The sequence below is a fragment of the Heterodontus francisci genome, chromosome 26 (genome assembly GCF_036365525.1).
Source record: "Heterodontus francisci isolate sHetFra1 chromosome 26, sHetFra1.hap1, whole genome shotgun sequence".
Classification (NCBI taxonomy): Eukaryota; Metazoa; Chordata; class Chondrichthyes; order Heterodontiformes; family Heterodontidae; genus Heterodontus; species Heterodontus francisci.
This window is the reverse complement of record NC_090396.1, coordinates 70,322,938-70,341,761: the sequence shown is the minus strand read 5'-3', so window position 1 is coordinate 70,341,761 and position 18,824 is coordinate 70,322,938. Positions and strand designations below refer to the sequence as shown.

General features: G+C 46.2%; 1 protein-coding gene across 2 annotated transcripts in view; it reads left to right on the top strand.

Moving 5' to 3' along the window:
* LOC137384449 (sodium-coupled monocarboxylate transporter 1-like) overlaps positions 1 to 18,824 on the top strand; it is a 97,636-nt gene that overhangs the window by 16,338 nt on the left and 62,474 nt on the right. For both annotated transcript variants that reach the window (XM_068058526.1, XM_068058527.1), the window contains exons 4-8: positions 955 to 1,020; positions 10,074 to 10,125; positions 11,101 to 11,168; positions 14,918 to 15,072; positions 15,816 to 15,956. In XM_068058526.1, the coding sequence (XP_067914627.1) occupies positions 955 to 1,020; positions 10,074 to 10,125; positions 11,101 to 11,168; positions 14,918 to 15,072; positions 15,816 to 15,956 (482 nt within the window). The remainder of the gene's footprint in view (positions 1 to 954; positions 1,021 to 10,073; positions 10,126 to 11,100; positions 11,169 to 14,917; positions 15,073 to 15,815; positions 15,957 to 18,824) is intronic.

Sequence of the window (18,824 nt, the reverse complement as noted above, 5' to 3'; positions counted from 1 at the left end):
CTTGGATGTGTTGTCTTGTAATATTTGTTCATTTTAAGTTGCAATTTTCTCCCCATCTGTAAACCAACCATTTAGTAATGTTTCTGGCTACTTTATCATGATGTTTTGTTGTTTAATGATCACAAACAGTCTTCAATTAATAGCACAAATTTATATCAAACTGCCTCCAATTTATATTATATATCGCATGACTTGATATTTTGAATTCATGTGACATAGTCCTGAGATTGAAATGTGGTCAGGAACCAAGAGCTAAATTTTACCATAGGCTTTGGAACTCCGATATCAGGCCGTAAAGTGGGTCCCAAGACTGCACTTGCCGGCACAGGACTGATTCAGCGATTTTACCACAGGCAGCCTCCTGATTGCCCACCAGGACAGGAGGCGCTCTCAGACAGTTAAGTAAAAATTAAAATTCAGGATGGCCGAGGGCAGTGGGCCACGCTGATCAGAGAGGAAACCCTTCCGGCGGGATTGTTGGGACTGTGGAGGCTGCCTTTCCTGCCCACGAACCCCACTTTGGGCCATGGAGCCTCCACACCTATGGACCCCTGGCTGCTGCAGGAAGATCGCCTCCATGAAGCAGGTGACCTCCCCACAGGGTGGGAGGCCATTCTGCCATCAGCAAAAGTATGACAGCTCTGTAAAATGGCCCATAATTGGGCCTTCATTATGCAATTCAGCTGCCCACCTCAGTACGGTAGGCAGCCTATCTTCCTTGCAGCCCACCACCCACCACTGAGAAACTTCCCGGTGGCGGGACAGTGAAGGGAAGCCATCCTGTTGCGGTGCCCTGATATATTAGCATGCTCCCGCCTCCCTTCCCGCCACTTGAGGGTCAGTAAAATTCAGCCCCAAGTTTCTGTACAGTCATTGTGAGATTGCTTTTGTGTTGAACTATAAACCTATGAGTAAAATGAAAAAGGTTGTAATTTTTTCATTTTGTTCCTGCAGTATATTGGCAGAAGATTTGGTTCAGTAGTGAAGTGCCAAGTTGTTTTTAGCTTCTTGTTGTACATGGTAAGTGTAGAAATAGATTTTTAAAATACCTGTGCTTCTGACACAAAAATGCATCATTCATCGAATGTACTCATTCTGTTTGTTTGGGTTGACAGAATTACTTTTGGGGAAAGTTAATGAAAAAGCAGTGTATCTACAACTGAGGACTTCAATTACCTAGACTACTTCCCCCAGCCACCCTACTAGTATCAAATCCTAGTCTTTCAGGGCACCCTATCCAGTTCTCCAATTCCCACACCTGACACCCTACATACCCTAGCAGCTCATTCCAATTCTCCCAATTCCCTTGGGCCTCATGTTTCAGGTACAGGGAATGTGACCTGGGTTCTCTAAGTCACTAGATTTCCCCTTAAATACATTCTCCCTCCCAGTGCTTCCAGACCTTGCATTCAGAAGGACAAGAGCAGGAACACCATCCTCTCCAGGTTCCCCTGCAACTGGTGACACTCAGCTCCACCTCTCCAGTGCTTCTGTGCTGTTACGTTGCTGACATCCTGACTTATTGCCGTTCCATGCTTTGCTGAGTCAAATACCAAACATCATTGTGGAAATACCATCATCAAGACAGCATTGAAATAGTCGAGTCTGGAGATGATAATGCTGTGGATGAGGATTTCAGTGACAGATGCGCTGTGGTAAATGTGGAGGAAGGTAATATTGCAGACTTGCATGTAAGCTACCTTTGTGATGAAAGTTCTGTCTTTCAGGCGAGACAGAAAACAGAGGCTTTATCTAACAGTAAAAATCCAATGGCACAATTCAAAGAGTAGAGACTGCTCCTATTTTTCCAGCCAACCTTCTTCCCTCAGTTAAAACTTCCAACATCAGATTAACTGATTGCTGTCTGTCTGGAATCTTACTGTATGACAGAGGGCTACAGCATTTGCCTAAACTAGAAGAGTCGTAGTACTCCAGAAAGTCATTTTTTGAAGCACTTTGACATGTTTCCTGGAACTCCCTCCTTGAATCCCTCGAATCGGGTTTCTGCCCCTGCCACAATACCAAAATGGCTCTTACCAAAGTCACAAATGACATCCTATGTGACTGTAACAAAGGCAAACTATCATTCCTCATCCTTCTCAATCTGTCTGCAGCCTTTGTCATGGTTGACCACACCACCCTTCTCCAATGTCGTCCAGCTGGGTGGGACTACACTCGCCAGTTCCATCCTTATCTATCTAATCGTAGCCAGAGAATTGCCATCAATGGCTTCTGTTCCTGCTCCCACACCGTTACCTCTGGTATCATCCAAGGAAATATCCGTTGGCCCTCTCCTATTTCTCATCTATATTCTGCAAGTCGGTGTCATTGTTTCTAAGGGATGTGATAACATGCTGACAAAATGGAAGTGTTTTTTTCCTAATAGACTTTAATGGAATTTAAATAAGGGCTATTGCGACAACAACAACAACTTATATTTATATAGTGCCTTTAACCCAATAAAGAATCCCAGAGCGCTTTACAGGAGTATTATAAATCAAAGTATGACACGGAGCCACAAAAGGAGATGTTAGGTCAGATGACCAAAAGCTTGATCAAAGAGGTAGGTTTCAAGGAGTGTCTTAAAGGAAGAAAGTGAGCTAAAGAAGCGGAGAGGTGTAGGGAAGGTATTCCAGAGCTTGGGGCCTAGGCAACTGAAGGCACAGCCACCAATGAAGAGATTAAAATCAGGGATCTACAAGAGGCCAGAATTAGAGGAATGCAGCTATCTCAGAGGGTTGTAGGAATGGATAAAAATACAGAGATAGGGGGTGGAATTTTATGAGCCCTGCTAAGAGTGACTCTGGTACCGTGTGGGGTAATTTAATCAGGCATAAGTTGTTTTTTCGGATTTCTGACAGCAGGATTTTTTGGCGAAATTAAGTCAGCGGTATGTTTGCAACGTCTCCCCTTGCGTGGTGGCAGATTGCAGCTTTGCATTTATTTACATACCATGAATACTCAATACCCTGCGCTTAGTTCAAATTAAGTCCTACCTGCCCGATTAAGTTAACGGCGAGCATTATTCCCATGCTACCCAATTCACATTCGTTTAAACATGCCGTGCAACAGTTGGCTTTGTGCAGTTGTGTCTGAAATCAGTATTTTTCTTTTTTGAACTCATCAGCACAAGAAAGGCCAACATTGGAATGAATGTTTGTCTCCAGGCTCAGCACAAGCAAGGGAGATTCTTCTCAGGGGATGGCGGCGAAGGCACGGGGAGTGTGTACCTGGAGGAGCAGGGGAGGGCACTCGGTGAGGACAGTATGGGGTGATCGGCTGCATGGAGGATCAGGGGAGGGAGGAGGAGAGGATACAGGTTGGAGTGATCAGGTACATGGAGGAGCAGGGGAGGGTGGAGGGGAGGATAGTCTGGGGTGATCAGGTACATGGAGGAGCAGGGGAGGGAGGAAGAGAGGATAGGGTGGGATGATCATATACATGGAGGAGCAGGGGAGGGAGGAGGGGAGGATAGTCTGGGGTGATCATATACATGGAGGAGCAGGGGAGGGAGGAGGGGAGGATAGTCTGGGGTGATCAGGTACATGGAGGAGCAGGGGAGGGAGGAAGAGAGGATAGGGTGGGTGATCGGCTGCATGGAGGATCAGGGGAGGGAGGAGGAGAGGATAAAAGTTGGGGTGATTAGGTACATGGAGGAGCAGGGGAGGGAGGAGGGGAGGATAGGGTGGGATGATCATATACATGGAGGAGCAGGGGAGGGAGGAGGGGAGGATAGTCTGGGGTGATCATATACATGGAGGAGCAGGGGAGGGAGGAGGGGAGGATAGTCTGGGGTGATCAGGTACATGGAGAAGCAGGGGAGGGAGGAGGGGAGGATAGGGTGATCGGGTGCATGGAGGCGCAGGGGAGAGTAGAAGGGCATTGTCCAGGGTGTGTAGTGGTTGTAGTTGCTGCTGAAGATGGCTATGGACACCTGCAGGGGTGATGGGTTGACTTGAGCATTACAGTCAACAGATGGTCATGAGGGGCCTAAAGGGAAAGATGAGTGCTGTTAATGTCTGGGACCTATGGGGCAAATTCAGGGTACTGGCTGGCAGAGGGAACAGTCACAGTCAGTGGGGGCAATTGGATTCTGTAGTGTGGAATGTCGAGACTTAGGCTTGGATATTCAATGGCATCATAGGGAGGGGAACGGGACTCGGCAATAAGGTAAAGATGGATTTGAGAAGGATCAAGGGTCAGAGTCGGCATTTGGATGGTAATGGGAGTAGGAACTGGGGGGAGGGTGGCATGAATAAATTGATTGTGACACGGTCCAAGGTAATGGGGGGAGGTTCAATGGTAACAGAGGGAAGGTTTAAGGTTACATTGGGCGGGTCAAGGGCGATAGGTGAAGGCTGGAATGTGGCAGAAGGAGGTTGGAGAGTGGGAAAATTTTCCTTGAGTTGCAAGTGCACCATTTTCTCCAACAATAATGCAAACCATGTGGCCACTCAAGGGTCACAAGTCAAGTGAGAGGAGACCAATGATGGTGGGTGGGATTTCCACCTGGCTACAATTTTTAGGCACTTAAAAGTGAACTGCTCATAGTCTCGATGGTTCAGTTGACTAGCAACAGAAGGCTGAATTAGAATGCTGTGCTTATTTCATTATTTGCAAAGCTGCAACGACATGTGTCTCATACACCCAATTTGTCTAATACCACGGGAAGAAGAGCAGAAGGAGGGATTGAGGAGGGCTCCTTTCCCTCAATGGGTGATGCCTGAAAACCAGCAGCAGGCAGAACAAGAAGGTGAGGATTCTCAGAATGATAACATCCAGGAATGGCATTATCGAAGATGGGCACTGGCACGTCATCGCATCCTCAGGACAAGGACAAATTACCTTCAAATGTAAGAGAGGCAATGACAGAGACGCCTAAGTTGCCACATGAAATGGTCACAGAAATTTGTAGGATCCTGCAGCACGACCTGCAACTGCTTGGGTTTGGTGGGAAGATGCCCTTAAGGGTATTGCTGCACTCAATTTCTTTGCTAGAGGTGCCTTCCCCAGGGATCAATGGGCGACATGTGGCATCTCACAGTCTGTGACCCATAGGTGCATCAAAGAGGTGAACAATATCCTATTTCATTGTGCCAATGATTTCATGCACTTAACTGTAGAGGAGGACAACCAGGCAGCAAGGTCTGTGGGCGTCGGCAACATCACTGGGTTCCCTAGAGTGCAAGGTGCACTCATGTGGCCATTAGAGCTCCCTGGGACCAGCCTGCTGCATTTGTGAATTGCAAAGGGTTCCACTCTTTGAATGTACAACTGTCACAAGTCATATATTTTGAGGAACTCACAGCTGTCAGGAAGCTTGTCGAACCAGCTGAAGTAGACGGCTGGATTGTGGGTGTCAAGGGTTACCCCCTTCGGACATGGCTGATGACACCAGTGCAGCATCCCGAAAGCGCAGCTGAAGAGTGATACAATGCTGCTCACACATCTACCAGAGCCATCATTGAACACACCACTGGCATTTTGAAAATGCACTCCCGCTGCTTTGACCAGTCTGGAGAGGCTCTTCAGTATACACCACAGAGGGTCTCATGAATAATCATTGTCTGCTGTGCATTGCACAATCTGTATATTAGGCGCAGTCACATTTTGCAGGTGGAAGAAACAGGAGGAACAGCAGTTCTCCTCAGATGAGGATGACTATGAAGAGGGTGAGGAGGAGGACAGCAATGCAAATGATGCCATTATGGACATAATGGCCGTGGAGAGACATGCAAGGAACATTAGGGAGAACCTCATATTTGCACATTTCAGCCAAAATTAAGACACTTCATAAAGGAATGTTAGGAGGAGAAAAGAAACATTCTCCAAATATGTTCACATATGCCTAAGGTATTATTCATTGCTGTAATTGAAAACAAAGGCTCGTCTGATGATAGCACATGAACCTGCAGTGGAGAAGTGCCTAACGGCCTATATGCTATCAGCTTAATTGAAAGCGACCTGCACCTCCATGGAAATATTGTCCTACATCAAGGCATTAACCTACACACATAGGAAGCTACAACGTTACAGCACCTTGATGTGACAGGCAGATCAAATCTCCTCTGGGTTGCGATGGAACCAAAAACACATCTATGCCAGGAATGTAAGGGGGTGACCATAGAACTACAAATTTATGGCATGTTGTTAAGGTAAAAAGTGTTACATCTTCAAACGACAAATAGCCATCATTGAAGACTAAAGGCTCAAATGTCAATTATGAAAGGACACTGAACACTTTCAGAAATGCATTGCAAGTATCAATGCATTCTTGACATACGCCTCCAATAGTTGTTTTCCTTTTCAAATGAAACCAAGCAAATGATTTACAAGAGTGCATCAAATACTAAAGTAAATAAAAATGTATTGGAACTTCAGCAATATGTGCATAATAATTATAGCACCTGTGTCACCTTCATGCTCAAAACTGTTTCTTCTTGCATTTTCTACACAACCAAGTTACAACCCCAACATTAGCAGCTGAGGTGGAGGCAGTCTGCTCAGTGTGCTGCCCCATTACTGTGGATTACCATGGAGGGTATCCTGTAGAGGAATGGGGCCTTGATGGCTCCATCCTATTGGGTCTGCAGCACTGGTGCTTGGATATCCCCCATGTATTTGCCTGCTGGAGGCAAGGGGGTCAATGTCGGGGGTGGGAGACAACAAGAAGCCGCTTACCCTGAGGGTGTCCTGAGAGGAAGGCCCCGGGACAGCTGGCACACACTCATCCTCCATCTGGGTGCATGATAGCACCTGCCTGTCTTTCTGAAGGGAAGAAGCACCAGTAGGGAGGTCCGGGTTCCTCGTCTCCCACTCGCTTAAACTGCATAGTCCATGGTTACAGCAATGGAGTGCAGGTCAGAGTGCATATGCTACAAGTGCTGAACTGACTCGGCACAGAGCTTGCCAAACCCTTAACTGAGGAAACCATACGCTCACATACCTGGGACATGGCAGACGTTATGGCTTGCATGGACTCCTCCATGGCATGTGCAAAGCTACGCATGACCTCAGGCGTCTCCTACATATTTTCCACATGGCTTTGCTGCACATCCAGCAGACTTCTCGTTGCAACAAACAGAGGATCATCATGAGCGTGGGGCTGAGCAGGGGCCCGGTCACCAGCAGCCCTCCGATTGTTAGGGGTCCCAGGTAGCAAATGCTCCCTCAGCTGCTGGGACTTGTCTGCATCATGCAGACCAGATCGTCACCCAGATTCTAATCTTAAACATCAACGCAAGCCTGAGGAACAGCATCTCATTTACCGATTAGGCACGATACAGCCTGCCGGACTGAACATTGAGTTCAATAATTTCAGAGCATGACGGGCCCCCTTTTTATTTTTAGTTATTTTTTATTTTTTATTTTTATTCTAGTTTGTTTCATCATTCATTTTTTTCCCCCTGTGTCTACCCACTGTATTTTTTCATGTTTATTCTTTGGGCCAGGGCTGTTCATTTTTCTGTCAATTAACACCCTCTCTGCAATAACCCTTTGTCTTTCAGCACACCATTAACATACCATTTGCCTTTGCTCCATGACCTTCTGGTCAGTTATTCTCTGTGACCCTCTGTCCTATCTCTTGCCCCACCCCGCTTTATTTGCTTAAAACCTATTACATTTCTAACATTTGCCAGTTCTGATGAAGGGTCACTGACCTGAAATGTTAACTCTGCTTCTCTCTCCACAGATGCTGCCAGACCTGCTGAGTATTTCCAGGATTTCTTGTTTTTATTTCTAATCTTAAACTCCCCGCGGACTGTGTATCTGCGTTGGTGAAGGTGGAAGAAGAGACAGGTGACGGTGCACCTTCTGGGGCATTGGCTTCATCTTTCTCCACAGAAGAGAAGTCTTGGACCTTGTGGCATTCTGCAACTCCAGTGTGGGCACCTGCATTGGAGATGCAGACAGAGGGACATTAAGCATCACCTGCAAATGAGTTCACAGGCTTTCCATTGGTTTGCACATAAATCTGGAAGACTGAAGATGACACTTCATCCTTACATCTTGAGGATCCTGCCTCACCATCTGCGATTGCACTGCCTCCTTCCTCTGTCACAATTTCTGATGCCTCCTCCTCAGCCGGTGTCAGCACTCGGATGTCTGGGACACCTCCACCTGTCTTAGCATGCTCGCACTGGTTGTGGGTGCATTTATCCTGCAGAAGACAGTGTCGATTTAATGACATGTCAAAAGATGCATCACAACCATTATATACATGCATTTTTTAATGCATTTTTTTTCTTGTGGATGTGGGCATCGCTGGCTCAACCAGCATTTATTGCCCATCCCTAATTGCCCTTGAGAAGGTGGTGGTGATCTGCCTTTTTGAACCGCTGCAGTCCTTGGGATGTAGGTCAATGCCAGGTGGTCTATCGGTTTCATTCTTTTTCTTAGACTTTGTCTAGTAGTTTGATACAACTGAATGGCTTGCTAGGCCATTTCAGAGGGCATTTAAGAATCAAATACATTGCTGTGGATCTAGAGTCCCATATAGGCCAGACCAGATAAGGATGGCAGATTTCCTTCCCTAAAGGACAATAGTGAACCAGATGGGCTTTTACAATAGTTGACAATGGTCACCATTCGATTAGATTTTTTTTAGATTTTGATTGACATCACTCATTCCAGAGTGGCTTTCACAGGATACATCCAAGCACATAAACAATGCCAATCGTCATCTTGGCGCACAATCATTCTGTGAATGGCACCAAGGCGGGTCATGCATTCCACTGCATGCCTTGTCTACCCTCTGTCTTAAAGACACAGAGCCAGGGAGATAAACAATGGAGCAGCTTTGCCAAGACCACTTACCCTTGCTGATCTGAGCAAGTCATTGATACGTTTTCAACACTGAACCCAGGTTCTGCGTGCCACCCCACGGTTCAAAACTTCCTCTGCTACCTCCATCCAGGCAACCTTGGCCAGGTGGGAGGGTCTTCTGACTCCATCTGCAGGGAAGAGGACCTCCCGCTTTTCCCTGACGGCCTGGAGGATAACGTTCAGGGAGGGATCACTGAAGCGTGGGGTGTGACGCTGCCTGCCTGCTGACATTTGCTTTGCTTTTGCTGCAAGGGATTAAAAATAACGGGAAGCTGTTGTTGGGCTTGAAAAATTAAGGAAGAAAAAAGCAGTTACAAATAACTAAAAGATTTAATTTTAGTAACTCTAAGGAGACTTACATACATGAAGACTGCTGCTCCTTGAGGCTTGAAACACAGAATGCTTTATAGCTGTGGCGCTCATGGTGCTTGACCAAGTGACGCAGGTTCCACCAATGAAAGGCCGTCCCCACTGCAAGTTTGCATGTATTTCCCGTGTTCGTTGCCACACTGTTCATTTACATATAGAATTGTGTGGGATACTGGAAAATGGCGGAAGTGGAAATGACGCCAACTTCTGGTTCTACCATCGTGACTGCCGCAGGACTCATAAAATCCCAGCCAGGGAGGGGCAAGGCTATGGAGGGAGTTGAAAACAAGGATGAGAATTTTAAGATCAAGACACTGCTTGCCCGGGAGCCAGTGTAGGTCAGCGAGCACAAGGTTGAGAGGGAAATGAGACTTGGTGCAAGTTACGACATGGGCAGCAGAGTTCTGGAGGACCTCAAGTTTACAGAGGGTAGAATGTGGGAGACCAGCCAGCAGTACGTTGGAATAGTCAAGTCTAGAAGTAACAAAGGCATGAATGAGTGTTTCAGCAGCAAATGAGCTGAGACAGGGACGAAATCGGGCGATGTTACGGAGGTGGAAATAGGTCTTAATGATCGCACAATTTTGCAATTATTTTCTATGGAACATTTGTAAAATAATAAAATTTAATTGGGATGAAATTGTGGTCTGTAGTAATATATGATCTGATTAGTTTGTCCAATTGTGCCAAATTGTACAGGGGTAAAATCAGTTCTACATTTTCACTATAAAATAACTTGTATTTACTGTCTGGCTTTGATTATATTGAGAGATAACTGTACAGCAGATATTGTGCTGTTATGAGAATCTTGAGGATAAGATTCATTGCAAGCAAGTTTTTTTCAGTCATTTTTACTATGTTGTTTGGCTGTCTTTCAGTTCATTTATCTTGGCATTGCCACCTATACACCTGCAGTAGCACTCAGTGAAGGTGAGTTGAACAGTTTTTCATGGTAGTTAACCAGTTACAGTTCAATATTATTGTAATGAGAAATCCTTCTTATTCTCACTCAACTTCACCATGTGCTTTGCTACAACTCCCGTGGAGCCAAGGTCACTCTTCTGGGACAGTGCCTCAACTCTGCTGGAGAATAAACTACTAGAGCGATGTGATATCCCAAAAGCCCCTTTTAACAGTGGCCCCCTGGAAGAAAATGGGAAGTGTGTTAGTGAGAATCTTGTGAAGTGTTTGTAGAATGTGGCTGTCATGATTGAATGGCTGATATTGTGTCTGTGTGAGATGTAAGTTATGTAATTTGTGGGTAAATGAAGTTGTAATATGTGAGGATGAAGATAAGAATGCTTAGTAAAGTGCAGTGCAGTGAATGCAGTACAGTGCAGAGTGGTGGTGAGGTGGAGGGTTGCAAGTTCTGTAATTAATGAGGCTGTGAGTGGTGTAGATGTGATGAGAAACGAATTTCAAGTGCTTTTACCTTACCAACTCTACTCAAATCATTGACCTTTTTGATGCATTGCATCAATGTTCTTGGAGGAATGCTCCTGGCATTGCCATCACGAGCAATCTCTTTTCACCCCTCCCCATCAGATGCCTGGAGGGCTTCCTGTCCCCTGAAAGGATGGCACTCTACCTGGCCACTTCCTGCATTAAAGCCTCTAATTGAGCATCAGAAAATCCTGGTACCCACTCTACATTTTCCTCAGCCATTTTCTTCACAGGTGCTTTCAGTGCAGGACTTGCAGTTGAACCTGACATCGTGATACATTCATGATCTTTTCTCCTATGTTAGTTCATTTATCAGAAATGCGAGTTGCTTGATATTCTGTGGGTAGCATACATGTATCATTATCTTTATCTACTCAGTTATGTTACCGCCTCAGAATTAGCCTTTTGGTAAATTAACCTGCTACTTGTAATTTTAACCTTTTTCGATAACTGTCGTTTCAGTTACCGGGATAAACCTGTGGATTTCGATCATAACCACAGGGCTCGTGTGTACACTGTATACAACACTGGTTAGAAATTTAAATTTGATGTTTAAAGGAATTAATTAATCGTTAATTTATGATATTCAGTGGCTTGCATGCATGTTTCATTATCTTACCTATTCAGTTATGTTCCCACCTTAGAATTTAGCCTAAGTAAATTCACCCGCTACTTATAATTTTAACCTTTTTCAAGAATTGTCTGTTTTGGTTACTGTTTCAGACTTGATGGGCTGAATGACTTCTTTATGCACTTTACTATTCTGTGATTCTATGATTCTTTGAATAGAGTTGAATTGTTTGCAATTATCAGTCCTGCTCCACTCATGTTTTCTAGATATGGACGCAAAGCGGCCTGATAGCACTAATGTCAGCCACTGACAGTCATGCCCACTCTTCTCCCCTCCCCTTCTAGGCAAGGCAAGCGGCCCAGAATTTGTTTTCCAAGATGGGCGAGATGCTTGTAGTGGCACAATAGTGCCGACAGCACACCAAACCAATCAAAATAAGATATATATAGAAAATGCTGAAATACTCAGCAGATCAGATAGCATCTGTGGATAGAGAAACGGAGTTAGTGCAGCCTCATGGTGAAAGGCAGCAGCAAGAGCTCACGTCTGATGAAGAAGCACCGTCACTTCATCCGACACTCACAGCCACCAGCCCAGAGACTGGTACTGCATGTACTTTAGAGGGTAATATAGAGGACTGAGGACAAGGGCAGCACCCTCATGACAGCCAGCATGTGTAGCACATAGCACACCACTATTAATTTGGAGACATGCTTTGGTGAGTATCATAGGGCTCCCCGCATGGGGTGCAGGCAGAGGAACTGTTGTTTTAGAATGCAGAATGTTTACCCTGTGACATTCCTAGGCTCTCATAGTACATACACAGTCCATGTGTGGTCAGGTGTCAGAGGGGAGTCGTGAGCCAAGTGTAAAGAGGGTAGCTCTTGTCACCAAGCAGCCACCCTCTGGTTCATTGTAATGGCTCGAATATGACAGGAACGGCTGACTGGCACAGGATAAAACCAGTGACTGCTTCCAGGATAGTGTGCATTCACCAACATGATACTCTGTGTATGGTCACACACCAACTGCAGGTTAAGGGAGTGGTACCCTTTGTGGTTTCTGTACATCTCCCCATTGATGTGTGGTGCCCACAGAGCAAATGCTTACAGTCAATGACTCCCTGCAGCATTGGAAATCCCACTACCCTGACAAATCCCCGTGCCCGCTGCTGCTGCTTCTCCCTGGTTAGAGAGACAAGACAATGAAGTCCTCTCTCCTCACATTAAGGGCCTCTGTGATTTCTTTGATGCAGTGATGCACAATGAATCGAGAGATGTTGGCAATGTCATCACCTCCAGCCTGGAAGGATCTTGAGGCATAGAAATTGAGAGCCACAGTGATCTTGACTGCCACTGGGACCCCGTCCTCACCCTGTTGTGCAGCTACAGATCAAACTGGTCAATGGTCTCCCTTGATTGCTGCCTGTATGTCATCAGATGGGCGGCACAGTGGCGCAGTGGTTAGCACCGCAGCCTCACAGCTCCAGCGACCCGGGTTCAATCCTGGGTACTGCCTGTGTGGAGTTTGCAAGTTCTCCCTGTGTCTGCGTGGGTTTCCTCCGGGTGTTCCAGTTTCCTCCCACATGTCAAAGACTTGCAGGTTGATAGGTAAATTGGCCATTAGCAATTGCCCCTAGTATAGGTAGGTGGTAGGGAAGTATAGGGACAGGTGGGGATGTGGCAGGGATATGGAATTAGTGTAGGACTAGTATAAATGGGTGGTTGATGGTCGGCACAGACTTGGTGGGCCGAAGGGCCTGTTTCAGTGCTGTATCTCTAAACTAAGCTCTAGGCAGTGAATTCTGAAATTAATCCTGACCTTGATCTGGTCCTCTAATGTAGACCATAGTCTTACTGGGCCCTTCTGTTCTGCTTCAGAAAGTTCTGAGGTGTTAATCCGGTGTAGCCTATCATTACTAATTGCTATTGTTTAGCTTGACTGCTTGCTTTTCCAACTCCGTGAGGGCCAGATCCAAAAAACACAACTCCATCTGTTGTTTAAAGATTTGAAACTCATGGAGCAGGTCTTAGGCTTTCCAATTCATGGAAGGGTATTTGGCGGACATGGTGCCAAATTCCCAGGATCAAAAATGCAACTGGAATTTTCTCCCTTTGAAATGCAGCCTCTCTTTATTTTTTTTGGCTTTTCCCTGGGGAGGAAAAGAAACTTGCAGGTCTACTGTGACTGCAGCGTCGAGCTTCAGCCCAGCCCTGAACTTGTATCTGCAGCACGGTCTTTCTACCTGTGATCAGGGAAGCCCCACCCACAAAGCACTAACGACGGGAAAACACCCGGCGCCTAATGGCTGCGTCAATCTGTAGCCTCAGCAAGGACTGATCTTCCTCGCTGTCCCCAAGCATGATTACACCTGATTTCTGCTGTTTCTTTCCGGCCACTGTTGATTTGAACAACCACCTCCCCCCCCCCCCACCCCCGTGTACTCACTGTGTCTTGAGCACCGACTTATAGAAGGTCGTCAAAACTGCCCATGCCGAATCACTGCCGCCTCTGATGAGGAGTTGCATTGCCCTGTTGTTGGACTACGAAGAGAATGGTCGCTGGTCTCGAGTCTTGCCCGAGATCCCTGGTCCCTGTGAGTACTATTCCTGAGCTACTCTGCAGTGCCTTGAAGTTGTGATCTTCCTTGTGCGTTGCTATCACTACTTTCTGAATAGTGTGCTGCTTCAGAAACCACATGGTGCCACCATGTCATTGAGGATGTGATTCTTCGGAGACCACACACGGCTACTATGTCAAGAATGATGCACTTGACAGTCACTAAATCTTCAGAAACCATATACTGCCACCATATTGTGTTATTGCTTTGATGTAGCAATAGGTACTAAACAATCTTAAGTTAAGTGGTTATAAAACTATGGGCTCTTTATTGTAGAGTAACACATTTAGAAAGGAGCTCTATCATGATATACGTCTGACTAGCTATCTTCCACAACTCCAACCAACAAATCACATATTGGATGACATCACTTCCTGTGATGCTGTGTGGAATACTGTTAAAGAGGTATCACAACAAAAAGCACTTTGCCTGAAAGTCCCATGCTGATGCCTTTAAGTAGTGCTAGTGGGGGCCCCTCATACGGAGAGTGTTTAAGACCTGCAAGGTCCAAAATGGCAGCTCGGATGCCAAATCAGCATTATGTGCTGGCTGACATTATGATCTTCCCACTCTCCATACTTCTGGCTCACCTATGGCACACCACCGCCCTTCCAAGCTTGGTGTGCCATGCAGGCTGCGCCAGAGGTGGCTGGAAGTGGATTGACTGCCATTTTCAGCACCTCCAATCTTCCAGAGCACTGACACCAGCAGCGCTACACAGCCCAAGTTTGTGGTCGCTGTCTCTTGTCTTTTATCTTTTGTTTGCTTTTCTCTTTCTCTATCTCAGACCTATATTTCACTTTATTAATGAATATGGGATCTACTTCTATAGAGACATTCTGCATTTTCATATCTGATACAATAGCTATTCCTTCTGCTAAATATCAACTGATGTGTTAGTGACAGCTTCTTCCTCCAAAAGCAGTTTGTCTTCTCAAAGTAGCATCATCTCTGTTATTATCAGTTTGTTATATATCTATACATTTACATGTTCAAGGCACTCAGTGCTCTGTTTAATATATTATTCTTTGCGCAGATGCCTCTAGAAGAGATTAAGGAGTGGTAATTATTATTTGTCATTTTTTTAGGGTGGTATTAAAGCTGTTGTGTGGACAGATGTGTTCCAAATCTGTATAATGCTGGCTGGCCTCCTTGCTTTGCTGATTCAGGGATTAATTCATGCCGGAGGGTTTGAAAAGGTTTGGAGAATTGCAGAGCGTGGTGGGCGCATCAATTTTTTTGAGTGAGTAGATTTGAAGTGCTGTTATTGGTTTACAGGTAGTTACAATCATTTATTTCTATTTTGCCTCCAATTTAGACACACATTACACTACACCGCTGTGCCAAGCACAACACTAAAGCATCTTCCTAGATCATAACAGCAAAACAGCAGTTTAGAAATGAAGTTATATTAAAAGATCAAAATGGAAATGACATTGAGGAAGAAGAGAATATAGTCAAATTGTTCAAGAAGTATTCAGTAAGGAGGTTAGCATAATTATATTGATCCAGTACCTCAGGTTTCCTAGATGTTTCTCAGGCCACTGTAGAAGAGATACTTTACAGGTCAGTGGAACTAAAGGCAAATACATTCACTGAATCTGATAGGCCCTCCTTCATTCTTCGTGTGAAGCACAGGGACAGCACTAAGTGGGTGGAGCCCTGACAGAACAGGCAGGTCTTCGCACTTCTTTACAGATCTTTCCATCAGGAAATAGGTATTCCCTGACAACAAAGGTGAGGAGAATCAGCTCCAAAAACTGAGCTGTGTTTGCCTGTGGAACAAGTCATACATTTCAAAATACAATTCATTGTATTTAAAGTGCTTTGGGCCATTTCTAAGGAGTGAAAAACATCCAACATACTACTCCTCGGGCGTGCAACAGCTTTCCGCTGTCCATATAAATAACATTTTATTTTTGGAGATCTATGCAAAATAGAAATATAAATGTTGTATTTGGTTAGAAACATTTTTTTTTCTTCCAGCTTTGATCCTGACCCAAGGAGAAGACATACATTTTGGACCACAGTGATAGGAGGCACATTTGCATGGACTGCAATATACAGTTGTAACCAAGCACAGGTGCAAAGATACCTGGCTTGCAAGAGCGAAAGAGAGGCAAAAAAGTAAGTTAAACTGATAATTAAAGGTTAAGTTTGTGTTCAAAACCAGGAACCAACACTTAACATTCTACACAAAACCCGACATCATCCATGACTCACGCACTTTAAGAGATTTTAAAATGGTACGATAACTATTAATCTATAACAAAAACAAGAAATGCTGGATTCACTCAGCAGGTCTGGCAGCATCTGTGGAAAGAGAAGCAGAGTTAACGTTTCGGGTCAGTGACCCTTCTTCGGAACTGACAAATATTAGAAAAGTCACAGATTATAAACAAGTGAGGTGGGGGTTGGGCAAGAGATAACAAAGGAGAAGGTGCAGATTGGACCAGGCCACATAGCTGACCAAAAGGTCACGGAGCAAAGGCAAACAATATGTTAATGGTGTTTTGAAAGACAAAGCATTAGTACAGATTAGGTGTGAATATACTGAATATAGAACATCAGCAAGTGCAAACCTGAAGAAAAACAACCTGAAAAAAACAGTGGGTAAGCAAACTGAACAAACTAAGATGAAATGAAATAAATGCAAAAAATGTAAAAAGGAATGCAAAAAAAAGGGAGAAAAAATAACTAAAAATGACTAAAAATGAAAGTAAAGTGGGGGGCTGTCATGCTCTGAAATTATTGAACTCAATGTTCAGTCCGGCAGGCTGTAGTGTGCCTAATCGGTAGATGAGATGCTGTTCCTCGAGCTTGCGTTGATGTTCACTGGAACACTGCAGCAATCCCAGGACAGAGATGTGAGCATGAGAGCAGGGGGGAGTGTTGAAATGGCAAGCAACCGGAAGCTCAGGGTCCTGCTTGCAGACTGAGCGGAGATGTTCCGCAAAGCGGTCACCCAGTCTGCGCTTGGTCTCCCCAATGTAGAGGAGACCACACTGTGAGCAGCGAATACAGTATACTACATTGAAAGAAGTACAAGTAAATCGCTGCTTCACCTGAAAGGAGTGTTTGGGGCCTGGGATAGTGAGGAGAGAGGAGGTAAATGGGCAGGTGTTACACCTCCTGCGATTGCAAGGGAAGGTGCCCTGGGACGGGGACGAGGTGGTGGGGGTAATGGAGGAGTGGACCAGGGTGTCGCGGAGGGAACGATCCCTTCGGAATGCTGACAGGGGAAGGGAGGGGAAGATGCGACTGGTAGTGGCATCACGCTGGAGGTGGCGAAAATGGCGGAGGATGATCCTTTGGATATGGAGGCTGGTGGGATGAAAAGTGAGGACAAGGGGAACCCTGTCACGGTTCTGGGAGGGAGGGGAAGGGGTGAGGGTAGAGGTGCGGGGAATGGGTCGGACACGGTTGAGGGCCCTGTCAACCACAGTGGGGGGAAATCCTCGGTTGAGGAAAAAGGAGGTCATATCAGAAGCACCGTCATGGAAGGTAGCATCATCAGAGCAGATGCGTCGGAGACGGAGAAACTGGGAGAATGGAATGGAGTCCTTACAGGAGGTAGGGTGTGAAGAAGTGTAGTCGAGGTAGCTGTGGGAGTCAGTGGGCTTATAATGGATATTGGTAGACAACCTATCCCCAGAGATGGAGACAGAGAAGTCGAGGAAGGGAAGGGAAGTGTCAGAGATGGACCATGTAAAGGTGAGAGAAGGGTGGAAATTGGAAGCAAAGTTGATAAAGTTTTCGAGTTCGGGGCGGGAGCAGGAAACGGCACCGATACAGTCATCAATGTACCGGAAAAAGAGTTGGGGGAGGGGGCCTGAGTAGGACTGGAACAAAGAATGCTCGACATATCCCACAAAAAGACAGGCATAACTAGGACCCATGCGGGTACCCATAGCGACACCTTTTACTTGAAGGAAGTGCGTGGAGTTGAAGGAGAAGTTGTTCAATGTGAGAACAAGTTCAGCCAGGCGGAGGAGGGTGGTGGTGGATGGGGACTGGTTGGGCCTCTGTTCCAGGAAGAAGCGGAGAGCCCTCAAACCATCCTGGTGGGGGATGGAGGTGTAGAGCGATTGGACGTCCATAGTGAAGAGGAGGCGGTTGGGACCAGGAAACTGGAAATTGTCAAAATGACGTAGGGCGTCAGAAGAGTCACGGATGTAGGTGGGAAGAGACTGGACCAGCGGAGAAAAGATAGAGTCTAGATAGGAAGAAATAAGTTCCGTTGGGCAGGAGCAGGCTGACACAATGGGTCTGCCGGGACAGTCCCGTTTGTGGATTTTGGGAAGGAGATAGAAGCGGGCTGTCCGGGGTTGCGGGACTATGAGGTTGGAAGCTGTAGAGGGAAGATCTCCAGAGGAGATGAGGTCAGTGACAGTCCTTTGGACGGTGGCTTGATGTTCGGTGGTGGGGTCATGGTCCAGAGGGAGGTAGGAAGATGTGTCTGTGAGTTGGCGTTGAGCTTCTGCAAGGTAGAGGTCGGTACGCCATACAACAACAGCACCACCCTTGTCTGCAGGTTTGATGACCATGTCGGGGTTAGACCTGAGAGAACGGAGTGCCTCAAGTTCAGAGGGGGACAGGTTAGAGTGAGTGAGGGGGGCAGAGAAATTGAGACGACCAATGTCTCGCCGACAGTTTTCAATGAAGAGATCAAGAGCGGGTAAGAGGCCAGGGTGAGGGGTCCAGGTAGAGGGAGAATGCTGGAGGCGGGTGAATGGGTCTGCTGGTCGGGGGGAGGACTCCTGGTCAAAGAAGTGAGCCCGGAGGCGGAGGCGACGGAAGAAGAGCTCAACGTCATGCCGAGCGCGAAATTCATTGAGGTGGGGGCGTAAGGGGATAAAACTGAGTCCTTTGCTGAGTACAGAACGCTCAGCATCAGAGAGGGGGAGGTCAGAGGGTATAGTGAATACACGGCAAGGGGTCAGATCAGAAGGGGTGGGGTCAGAGGGAAGTGAAGCGGAAGGAGGATCTGGAGGG